The sequence below is a fragment of the Tamandua tetradactyla genome, chromosome 16 (assembly GCF_023851605.1).
Source record: "Tamandua tetradactyla isolate mTamTet1 chromosome 16, mTamTet1.pri, whole genome shotgun sequence".
Lineage (NCBI taxonomy): Eukaryota > Metazoa > Chordata > Mammalia > Pilosa > Myrmecophagidae > Tamandua > Tamandua tetradactyla.
The window spans coordinates 63,029,254-63,042,028 of NC_135342.1; the positions used below are offsets into that span (position 1 = coordinate 63,029,254).

At 37.0% G+C, this 12,775-nt stretch overlaps 1 protein-coding gene across 2 annotated transcripts in view; it reads left to right on the top strand.

Annotated features, from left to right (window-relative positions):
- TANGO6 (transport and golgi organization 6 homolog) overlaps positions 1 to 12,775 on the top strand; it is a 294,759-nt gene that overhangs the window by 227,462 nt on the left and 54,522 nt on the right. For both annotated transcript variants that reach the window (XR_013163629.1, XM_077132839.1), the window contains exon 16: positions 10,568 to 10,719. Coding sequence is in view for 1 of the 2 variants with exons in the window: in XM_077132839.1 (XP_076988954.1) it covers positions 10,568 to 10,719 (152 nt within the window). In the remaining variant the exon portion in view is untranslated. The remainder of the gene's footprint in view (positions 1 to 10,567; positions 10,720 to 12,775) is intronic.

A 12,775-nucleotide genomic window follows, 5' to 3' on the forward strand; every position in this document is an offset into this window, starting at 1 on the left:
TCTTAGAGCTGGGAAGTGTGGCTGAGGGCCGTGGGCATATGCAGTTCTAGGACTGCTATAAAGTGCTGTTCCCAGAGCTGAATGATGTGATTAGGGGCCCGTGTGCATGTTTGGGCCTAGGAGTGCCGTGAACTGATGCACAGAGCCTGGGGGAGGGCCAGGGTAAGGCTGTGTGACACTATGGGCAGGGTGGCAGGAGTAGCCTAGGTATGGAAGGAGTTAGTGCACACAGCCTTTATGTACTGGCAACAGCCTGCAGGGAACAGGAAGGGGGAAGTAGTGCTCAGGAGGCATACAGGAGAGGTGGTTGGGCTGCACTTGGGGTGGGGGTATAGGACAGGTACGTGCACTGGGGGCTGATGAGGTGGGGGCACCTGAAGTGCAGGGAATGGGAGCAGGTGATGGGGTTTGGGTATATGGGGTGTGCGGTGAGTTGCTGGTCACAGGGCTGTGCTGCTGAGGGTAGCATGCCCAAGGAATGTGGCCTGGCTTACTTCCTCATCCCTGGCTCCTGTCCATGTACTCCCGCGGGCTCCATGCCTCTGCGCCAAGCTCCGGCTTTCTGCCTCTCAGTTCCTCAGCCTCTGCAACCATGGTGACCTTTGAGGTGCAGAGGGCTCTCCCAGGTCAGCCACACTTCCAAATTGCCGCCTCAGTTGCCCTCCTGTGCCGTCTCTAATTTTTCTGTGGAGCAGGGCTAATCTCAAGCTACTCTATTCAGCCATCTTCCCGGAAGTCTCCCCACTTATTTTATTAAGTAAATTTATATGAACATCTTTGATTAGTTCCAATGTCTGTTTCACCTCTGGTATTTGAATTTGGTCGTTAGGCAGGGCTGCGTCTGCATTGTGATATGCTTAGTGATCTGTTGTTTTTGTTGCATATAAATATCTTGATTGATATACTTTGGAAATTGATTTCCTTCAGTAGTCTAAAGCCTTGTGTTTGCAGGGTTGATGTGTGGCAGGATGCAGGGTACAAGGCAGTAGAGCTTTTTTAAATACTTACTTCAGTGATGCATGGTTTTGATATTATTTATTGTAAGCTGCCTCAAATCCTTTTTGAAATTAAAAGAGGACCCAATAATAATAAATTAACTTACTTACTTACACAAAGAGAACTCAAAAAAGAATACCCCATTTTCAGTCTGGGTGAATGGAGCTGTTGTTAGTAGAAATAGGAACCAGGTCAAAACATTACTCATAAAAGTACCTTTCTCTGTCACCATTTTGGCCATATCTAAATCCATTATTACTCCTTGGTCATTTTTTCCTTCTTTCTCATTGGGGTGGATGCTATGAGGAAGGAACTGTATCTTTCTTCTTAGTGGATCGATACAGAGCTTAGTACAAAGCCCAGCACAGAGTACATACTAAATATTTACTTAGTTACTAAATTGATGCAGTATTCCCTTTCTTAATATTTTATTTTTAGCTTTATATCCCTGTATTATTAAACATTAACTTGTTTCTTATCTGCTCCTACCCCTTTCAACCTGCAATTTCCCATCCTTACGGATTTCCAGGCTACTTTCATTTTCTATGCCTTCCTTCCCAACAGTCCTACTCCAGGGCTCATGAACGTGTGCCTCTTCTTTCTTCCATAGTCTCCTAAATCTCATTTCCATGATGACCTACCCAAAGGTGCCTCATTAATTCATAGACATTTTTAAAAATATTTTTTTATTATCGAAATTGTAGGTTTATCAAAAAATTCTGCAGAATGTATCAAGTTCCCCTATACCCCTCCCACATTATTAACACTTTGCATTAGTGTGGTACCTTTGATATACTTGATGAATGAATATTATGATAATTGTACTATTTAATGATATATAGTCAGTAATTTACACTACGGTTCACTGTATGTGTTGCATGATAAACTCTTAGAAAGAACCACAGAGATCATCTTGTCCAACTGGCTCATTTCCAGTTGGTCCAGAGAAGTGAAATGAATTACATAAGGTCATATTACTAGTTGGCAGCAGGGCCAGAACTAGAACACAGATCACTAACTCTTAGTGCAGTAACCTGGATTCCACATCTCCTACAGCTGAACAAGCAGTCCCTTCCTAGCTTGAAAAATGGAAAATATGACAACAAAAGTAAAAAGTATATTTCCTCTTAGTTGGAAATATCTTAAATGCAATGCCTTGGAGGAGTTAAGAACCAGACAAACCTAAGTTTAATGTTGGTTCTGTTTACTCTTTGGATAATTTATTTAACCTCTCTATCTTAGTGGCCCGATCTGTAAACTTGGCATCACAATTTCTACCTCCCAGCACTAAGAAATATATATATTTTTTATTGAAGAATTTATGGGTTTACAGAACAATCATGCATAAAATACAGCATTCTCATACACCACCCCACCATCAACACTTTTCATTGGTGTGGGATATTTGTTGCAATTGATGATAGCACATTTTCTTAATTGTACTTTTTTTCTTAAATAGTAGCCAGCATTTATTGAGATTCTGTGTTCTGGCACTGTGTGAACCAATTTATATAGATTACCTCATTTAAAACACCCAATACCCAGGCCTGTGTACTATGCCCTATTATTATTATTAATCAGAAAAGTTGTATGTTTACAGAAAAATCATGTAAAAAATACAACATTGCCACATGCCTCCTTATTGCTGGCATTTGCATTAGTGTATTACCTTTGTAACAACTGATAAAAGAATATTAAGATAGAAATATCATGGTCTCCAGTGTCATGGAGGCGCTAGAAGGAAAAACCTGAAATTGTGGAACTGTAACCCATACCAAACAGTGAAATCTGTTCCATAACTACTTGTTAAAATGTACATTGAAATTTATTGCTTTTTTGTATATATTTCACAACAAAAAAAGTTAAAAAATAGAACTATCAACTATAGTCCATAGTTTACATTCAGTATCTTTTTCCCCATATCCCAACCTATTATTAACACCTTGTATTACTGTTATACATTTGTTGTAATTCATTAAAGAACATTCTTATACCTGTACTATTAACCAGCCTATCGTCCACAATGGGGTTCACTGTGTTATATAGTCCCATGCTTTATCTTCTTTCATTCTAGTGACGTACATAACCCCAAATTTCCCCCTTCAACCACATTCACATACATAATTCAGAACTGTTAATTATACTCACAATAATGGGCTACTATCACAACCTTGCACTTCCAAAGCTTTGTAATTGACCTAAATATAATTCTGTACAAATTAAGCATCACTTCCCCATTCTTTATTCCCAGTCTATCCCCTCGTAAACTAATATTCTAGGTTCTACCTCTGTAAGTTTTTCTTATTATAATTAGTTCATATCAGTGAGAGCATACAATATTTGTCCTTTTGTGTCTGGTGTATCTCACTCAGCATAATGTCCTCAAGGTTCAAAGTTCATCCATGTTGTTGCATGCATCAGGAGTTCATTTCTTTTTTTTTTTTTTTTTTGGTGGGGGGTGATGGGGAGTTGAACCCAGGTCTCCCACATAGCAGGCAAGCATTGTACCACTGAACCACCTGTGCACCCCAGACTTCATTCCTTTTTAAAGCTGAATATTCCATTCTATGCATATACCACCACATTTTGTTTATCCTTTTATTGGTTGATGGACACTTGAGTTGCTTCCACTTTTTGGCAGTTGTGAATGATGCTGCTAAAAACATGGGTGTGCAAATATCTGTTTGAGTCCCTGCTTTCAGTTTTTTTGGGTATATACTAAGAGTGGTATTGTTGGATTATATGGTAATTCCATACTTAGTTTCCTGAGGAACTGTCAAACTGTCTTCTGCAACGGCTGTACCATTTTACATTCCCACCAGAGATGGATGAGTGTTTCGATTTCTCCATATTCTCTCCAACACTTGTAATTTCCTGCTTTTTAATAGTAGCTGTTCTGGTGGATATGAAATGGTATCACATTGTGGTTTTGATTTATATTTCCCTTATAGGTAGCAATGTTGAGTATCTTTTCATGTGCTCTTTAGCCATTTGTATATCCTCTTTGGAGAAATGTCTATTCCTGTCTTTTGCCCATTTTTATTTGAGTTTTTGTCTTTTTATTGTTGAGTTGTAGAATTTCTTTATATATTCTGGATAATTAAGCCCTTATTGGATATGTGTTTTCTAAATTTTTTCTCCCAGTGAGTAGGCTGTCTTCACTTTCGTGACAAAGTCCTTTGGCGCATAAGGTTTTAATTTTGAGGAGGAGGTCCTACTTATTTTTTCTTTCATTACTTGTGCGTTGGGTATTGTGTCCATTTGAGAAGATGTACGTACCCTAGAAAAGCCATGTTTTAATCCTAATCCCATTTTATAAAGACAGCCATTTTTTCTAATCCCTATCCAGTACCGTATGTTTGAAACTTTAATTAGATTATCTCCCTGGAGTTGTGACTCAATTAAGAATGTTTGTTAAACTGGATTAGGTGGAGATATGTCTCTACCCATTCTAGGTGGGTCTTTATTACTTTACTGGAATCCTATAAAAGAGGAAACATTTTGGAGAAAGTGAGAATTCAGAGAGCAGAGAAGAACAACAGAGCCACGAGAAAGCCACAACAGAGAACGCTGTAGAACCACAAAGCAGAATCTACCAGCCAGAGACTTTTTGGAGATGAAGAAGGAAAATGCCTCCCAGGGAGTGGGAGAGGAAGCTAGCAGATGACACCATGTTCGCCATGTGCCCTTCCAGCCAAGAGAGAAACCCTGACCATGTTTGCCATTTGCCTTTCCACTTGAGAGAGAAACCCTGAAATTCATCAGCTTTCTTGAATCAAGGTATCTTTCCCTGGATGCCTTAGATTGGACATTTCTATAGACTTGCTTTAATTGGGTCATTTCCACTACCTAACAACTGTTAACTTGCAACTTTTTAAATTCCCCTTTTTAAAGCCATTCTGTTTCTGGTGTATTGCATTTTGGCAGCTAGCAAACTAGAAGAGGTATAAAGTCTTAAAAATCATTGCCTAACACAAGATCCTGAAGATGCTTCTGTGGTAGTTAGATTTGATTGTCAGTTTGGCCAGGTGAAGGCACCTAGTTCTGTCACTGTGGACATGAGCCAATGGTATGTGGACCTCATCTGTTGCTGATTACATCTGCAGTTGGCTAGGAGGTGTGCCTGCTGCAGTGAATGTCGTTTGACTTAATTGGCTGGTGCTTAAATGAGAGAGCGCAATGTAGCACAGCCCAAGCAGCTCGGCATACCTCATCTCAGCACTTGCAGCTCAGTCCAGGCCTTTGGAGGCACAGAAAGAAATCACCCCGGGGAAAGTTGTTGGAATCCAGAGGCCTGGAGAGAAGGCCAACAGAGATTACCCTGAGCCTTCCCACGTAAGAAAGAACCTCAGATGAAAGTTAGCTGCCTTTCCTCTGAAGAACTAACAAAATAAATCCGCTTTTATTAAAAGCCATTCGGTCTCTGGTGTGTTGCATTCAGGCAGCTAACAAACTAGAACAGCTTCTCTACATTTTCTTCTAGGAGTTTTATAGTCCTAGCTTTTATGTTTACATCTTTGGTCTATTTTGAGTTAATATTTGTATATGGTATGAGATAGGAGTCCTCTTTTGTTATTTTGCATGTGGATATCCATTTGTCCCAGCACCATTTACTGAAAGGACTATTCTTTCCCAATTGAGAGGACTTGGCAGCCTTGTAAAAAAATATCCATTGACCATAGATGCAAGAATCTATTTCTGAACTCTGAATTCCATTCCATTGGTTGATATACCTATCCATGTACCAGTATGATACTGTTTTGAGCACTGTAGCTTTGTAATATGCCTTAAAGTCAAAAAGTGTAAGTCCTCTAACATCGTTTTTCTTTTTCAAGATGTATTTGACTCTTTGGGATCCTTTACCCTTCCAAATAAATTTGATAATTGGCTTTTACATTTCTGAGAAGTAGTCTATTGGAATTTTGATTGGGATTATGTTGAATCTGTAAATTATTTTGGGTAGAATTTACTTCTAAAAGATATTTAGTTTTCCAATCCATGAACATAGAATATCCTTCCATTTATTTAGGTCTTTTTTAAATTTATCTTTACAATGTTTTGTAGTTTTTGGTGTATAAGCGCTTTACATCTTTGGTTAAATTTTATTCCTAGATATTTGATTCTTTCAGTTACGATTATGAGTAGAATTTTTTTCTTGATTTCCTCCTCAGATTGCTCATTACTATTTTATAGAAACACTACTGATTTTGGGGTGTTGATTTTGTACCCCACCAGTTTGCTGAATTTAAATATTAGCTCTGGTAGCTTTTTTTTTTAAGTGTTTCTAACAGTTTACTAAAACCTTACTTCAAATGATGTTATATTTATAGGAATCATTCATATATTTCCCTTAGTTATAGTTTTTGTCAATACTGTGTAATAGTCCTCTTTGAATTTACATTTGATTTATATTTTTATACCATTGATGCATATTTGCTTATTTTCAGTTGTCTTCATGAAAAAAATGTTTTTATACATGCTTTTTTCCTAAAATAAACTTAATTTAGTTTCATTAGATATAAAGAGAATTAAAGTTATTGTAATGGTGCAGATTCTTCACAAAATGAATAGAACCATTAACTACAAATCAGGTCAAGAAATAGAAGTTTTAGCCCTCTGTATCTCCAGCCTGCATCTGCTCTCATCACTTCTCCACTGTCCTTTCTAAACCACTATCCTGACTTAATATTATATTTAGCTTTGCCTTTTAAACTTTTTTTATTGTATAGTATAACATATATACAAACCAAAGAAATAAAAAAACGATAGTTTTCAAAGCACTCTTCAAAAAGTAGTTACAGGAAGATCCCAGAGTTTGTCATGGCTACCATAAGATCCTCTCATATTTTTCCTTCTAGCTGCTCCAGAATATAGGAGGCTAGAGGGCTTAAATATTTTTTATCATCACAATTGACTTTTTCTCCCTTCTTTTTTTGTGAACAATAGCATATATACAAAAAAGCTAAAAATTTCCACAATTAGTTGCAGAACATATTTAAGACTTTGACATGGATTACATGTTCAGACTTTAACAGGTTTTTACTTTTAGCTGCTCTAAAATACTGGAGACTAGAAGAGATATCAGTTTAATGATTCAGCATTCATATTCATTTGTTAAATCCTATCTTCTATGTATAATTCCACCATCACCTTTGATCTTTCCATACCCCTCTTTGGGGTTGTTTGGGCTATGGCAATTCTAAATTTTCGATATTGGAAGAGTCTGTCACTAATATGGGATAGGGAGATGGAACTGTCTGATGTTCTAAAGAGACTGGGCTAGATGTCAGGACTTATCTGGACCAGGGACCCATCTGGAGGTTGTAGGTTTCTGGCAAGTTACTCTAGTGTCTGGAACCCTTGTGGAATCTTATAAAATGCCATAGGTGTTCTTTAGGATTGGCTGGAATGGGCCTATTTGGGGATTGACAGGTTATGATAGGTAGCAAGGTCTACCTGAAACTTGTATAAGTGCAACCTCCAGAGTAGCCTCTCGACTCTATTTGAACTCTCTCTGCCACTGATACTTTATAAATTATGCTTCTTTTCCCCCATTTGGTCAGGATGTAATTGTTGATCCCATGGTGCCAGGTCTGGATTCATGCCTGGGAGTCTTCTCCTATGTTGCCAGGGAGACTTTCACCCCTGGATGTCATGTCCCATGTAGGAGGGAGGGCAATGATTTCATTTGCAGAGTCGGGCTTAGAGAGACTGAGGCCACATCTAAGCAACAACAGATGTCCTCCAGAAGTAATTCTTAGGCATGCCTATAGGTAGTCTAAGCTTCTATGCTACCTACATAAGCTTCACAAGAGTAAGCCTCATGATCGAGGGCATGGCCCATTGATTTGGCTGTCCCTAAAATTTGACACTGTATCAGGGGATTCCTTGATGGTAAGGTTAATAGTTCCATAGTCTTTCTCCCATCCCTCAGGGGACTTTGCCAATACTTTTTGATTTTCTGCTTAATATACTCTAGGATGTTTCCAGGCGTTACAATAATCTATAGAGGGTGAAAGGACCTCTTTCTCATTCTATGCTCTCTGTGTTTCAGTTGTTTAAATGAGCGACACAGAAAGGTTGAATTAGATTATGTACTACAGAAAATTTCAGTTCCAGATCAAATAAACCTTTCTTCCATTGGTCTCAAAGAGTACGTTTGGTTTGAAAAGATAGACAATGTCTTCCTTACCCCTATGTTCTGAATTACTTTAATCCCAACCTGTTCGGCTTCATTCTTATCTCTAAATATCAGGTTATGTGGGAGACCCAGGTTCTATTCCCGGACCATGCAACCAAATAAATAAATAAATAAATAAATATCAGGTTATATATATAAAAATCTCTAAATATCAGGTTATGTGGGAGACCCAGGTTCGATTCCCGGACCATGCAACCAAATAAATAAATAAATAAATAAATAAATATCAGGTTATATATATAAAACAGTCTCTCAGAATCCAGAAATAATAGTCACCACTCTGGATTTAATGTGTCTGCTCTAAAAGCTTACAATCTAGGCCCCTGTTTTCTTATAAGAATTTTCTAAAGGTAACCATACCATTGTTTTTTTTGTTTGTTTCTGGCTTATTTTGTCTCACCAAATGTCCCACATTTTCATTCACATTGTTGTATGCCTCATGACATTGTTCCTTTTTGTAGCTCCACAGCCTTCGTTCATAAGTATACACCATCATTCACCATTCTACTTTTTCGTCAATGCATCCTTCAGCCACCTGCATTCATCAGGCATCATGTAGGGCCCAAAGTCCACAGTCCATCAACAATGTCAATTTTAGATAATTTCATTGTTCCCAAGAGACAGAAAACCAACAAAGACACCCTCACGAAATAGGAAATCCAAACCTCCTCTTAACTCTTGTCCCTCACCCCATTATTTACCTCTGCTGTTGCTGTGGTAGTGCTGATGGTTTCCTTTTGAACATAGCTCATAGCATGCATTAGCAGTTTCCCCCCAGTACCCTAGACTTAAACACTCTTTATACAAGAATCATGTCTTGAAGTAATTCTACAAGGACTTATTTATATTTCTAGTGTGAGTCAGTGGGACACATAGGTCTATACAACCCCTCTCAATCTTGTTCATCTTCAATATGATAATATTACTTTTAGACCCACTAGAGAATCACCTTCACTCCTATCTATTCCCTTACATAGGAGTTCAACCTCATTAGCTAATGGTTCACCCATCTCTAGCTTTTATGTATCTCTAAGTCCCCTGTGTTCTGCATTATAAGTCTCTGATTATACCTTTATGCTGGTCATAAAAGTGGAATCATATAGTATCTGTCCTTTTGTGTCTGGCTAATTTCCCTCAGCATTATATCCTCAAGGCTCATCCATCTTGTCATGTGCTTCAGGACATCACTTTGTCTTACTCCTGCATAATATTCCATCATATGTATATACCGCATTTTGTTGATCCCCCTGTCTGTTGATGGGTGTTTGGTTTGTTTCCATCTGGTAGCCTTATTGTAGATTTTAGGGGACTTTTCTTATATAAGACCATGCTATCTGCATATAGTGAAAGTTTTACTTCTTCCTTTCCAGTGTAGATGCCTTGTATTTCTTTTTTTTTGCCTAACTGCTCTTGCTATAACTTCTTATACAGTGTTAAATAACAGTGGTAACAGTGGGCATCCTTGTTCTAGATCTTAGAGAGTAAGCTTTCAGTTTTCTACCCAGTATGATGTTTTTATGCATTTTAATACTTAATGTATATATTTAAATTTGTAAGTTTGCTTTTAATAGTGAGAGAATTTGTGTATATGCAAATTTTTATTATAAATATGGAATGACACTGGTTCTATTCTTTTTTTTTTTTTTACATACCAGTGCATTGAGGATACCTTTCTATGACAGTTCTAACATACTATAGAATTTACATATTTTTCTTCTTCTAGAGCAGAAGCACCAAGGGTCTGGAGATCTTTGTCTCTTTTGGTCACTGGTGTATCCTGAGCATCTAGCACAGGGCCTTTCACTAAATATTTTTTGAATAAGTGAATGAATCATAGTTCTCTCTTCAACAAGGACCCAAATACCTTGATTGTTTTTCATTCCATTTGTTCATCTGAGTGGGCAGCATGATGAAAAGTACCAGGTTGATGCTGGTTGTAGCCGGTGGTCACAATTTGCTATTTGTGTGACCATGAGTTAGTGACATGTGTTGGGTTTGTGGAAGTTTGTCACGCTATATATTTAAAATGTATGCTTTTTTCTTGTATGTGTATGTAAATTTTTAAAAGTCCCATAATCTGGTCCTTGGACTATTACCAACTACTAACATAATAGGGAATATCTTCTTCAAATGTTTTACCTCTTTATGTATATTTTTAAAAATAAAATTGGGCTTCTACTTGCATTTTCGAAAACTACAATGAACATTTTCTGAGAGTAATTATTCTTCTAGAACATGATTTTTAATTGCTTGCAAATACTTTGAAAAGTTTAAAGTGCCATACAATATACCCTGGTTATACCATTACTCATCCCTTAAAAAGGTGAAAATTCATTTTAATAGGTTTTAATTTTTTCCTTTTTTCTATAGGTGATATGGTCTCAAAGTACCGAGAGCCTTTGATCCACACCTTTCTGAGGGGAACAAGAGATCCAGATAGTGCTCATAGGACCAGCAGCTTATCCAATCTTGGAGAACTGTGCCAGAGGCTGGACTTTCTGCTGGGCTCTGTGGTTCATGAGGTGCTATATGTTGGTTCCTTTTTCTAACGTTTGTTTCCACTTGAACCTACAATAAAACCTGGGATTGGGAGTCAGGAGACCTGTGTTCTTTTGCCAGATCTGCTATTGCCTACCTATAAGACAGGGTAAACAAGCCATTTACCTTTGTGGGACTCATTTGCCTCATTTGTATATTGAAAATTATATTAGTAAAAATGTTTTTGTTGCAAGTAAAAGGAAGTCATCTTAGCCTGCCTTAAGCAATGAAAGGGAATTTACTATAAAGATACTGTAATAACTAACAGAAATGAATAAACCTGAAGGAAGGACAGGTGAAACTTTAACTTTTTTTATCTTTGTTCACAGAAAATCTTAGGTAAATACTCCAATTGGCTCTCTTTGGTCACAGGTGCCCTGCTTTTGAGGCAGGGAGGGAGGTTGTTTACCAAAAAAGACTAAGTTCTATGTTTTGCTCACCATTTAATATCTGGTTTCTGGTACTTATGAATCATTTGGTAAATAATTGTTGAAAAGATGAATGGGCAACCAAAATAATAGGCATATAAGGTGTCAGGACTGGAAGCTCCTCCTGGTTTCAGAGTTTATGATTTAGTGGAATGTGCGTCTTGCTGTTGTTGTCTATGAATATCTACCTCTAGCCTCTTAAAGTTTGTCTTTGACCTTGTATTTATTTAGTTATCAATTTATCAATATATATGTTAAGCATCTACCATGTGCCATGCCCTTTGCTATATAAAGATGATGGACAGAAAAAGAACTGATTAATACGTGGCCAGGATGATAGTGACTCAGTGGCAGAATTCTCGCCTGCCGTGTTGGAGACCTGGGTTTGATCCCAGTGCCTGCCCATGCAGAAAAAAAATGTGGCCAGCTGTCTTTTTACTACCACATATACTTGACTGTCTTAAATGTTTTTTGGAAAAAAATGGCTTATAAATTACAAATAAGTAAGTAAAATAGAGTTTCAATTAACATTTTATTTACAATGAGAGACAAAGTTTGGTCATGTAGCGCATACATTGTCATAAGAACAAAAACCTGGAAATTTGTAATACTGGCTTCTTTTACAATATTCAAGATCTTAGAACTGACCATGTTGAACATCAAATCTTCAGAAGTACCTATTGAGAAGTTTACTTTAATGTCTGGTATTGTGTCTTATAAATAAGTGGACAAGAACATTTATTGATATATAATTGTGGGTATATATATATGTATACAGTTATGTTCATGGTATTTGTGATTCTTGAACTTTATATGTTTTAATTTGTTGATTGCAAAGGCTTCTCTTTGCAATCTTGTCATTAAATTCCAAATTTGGATTTTTAGGAAATTATACATCAATCATTTCTTCCTCCCTTTTAACTAAGTATTCATCCTTGATGGGTCTTTTTAATAACAACCTTTTGTATTTATTTAAAAATAGCTAAGAAACAATGGTTAACAACAACAAACATATTGCACTGACTTAAAACCAAAGTGCTCTAATATACATGATCTATTAGCCTCTTCCTGACAGTTTTTTTGGATGGCACTTAGATTATCTCTTGTTCTGTAGCAGTATTAACTTGTAACACTTAAGAGAAGGCCTTCTTTGGGTCTATTTGGTTTTACTGTCTAAGAGTTTCAACCTATGATAACTTCTCTGGGTCAGATATTTAGATGGTTCCCACATTTTTTTTCTCTTTTCTCTTGGTCTCTTCACATGACTCAAACCAAACTGAACCATAAACCCTAAACTGAAACAAAGTGTAGGTCATGATCTGACCAAACCCAAATATTATTATTCTTAATAACAGCATGATTGAAATATAAATCACATACCATACAATTCACCCATTTAATGTGTACAATTCAGTGGCTTTTCATATATTCAGAGTTTTGTAAGCATCACAAATATTCTTTTTAACATAGCCATGAACTGAATAAAATTTCCCTTCAGATCTTTAAGTTAATCCGCTCAGGCTTGACAAGATCCCATGTTTTCTAAAACTAATGAACCTACCTGAACATAATGATCTTCTCTGAACCCGAGCACTAAGAACCTATTTCTTTT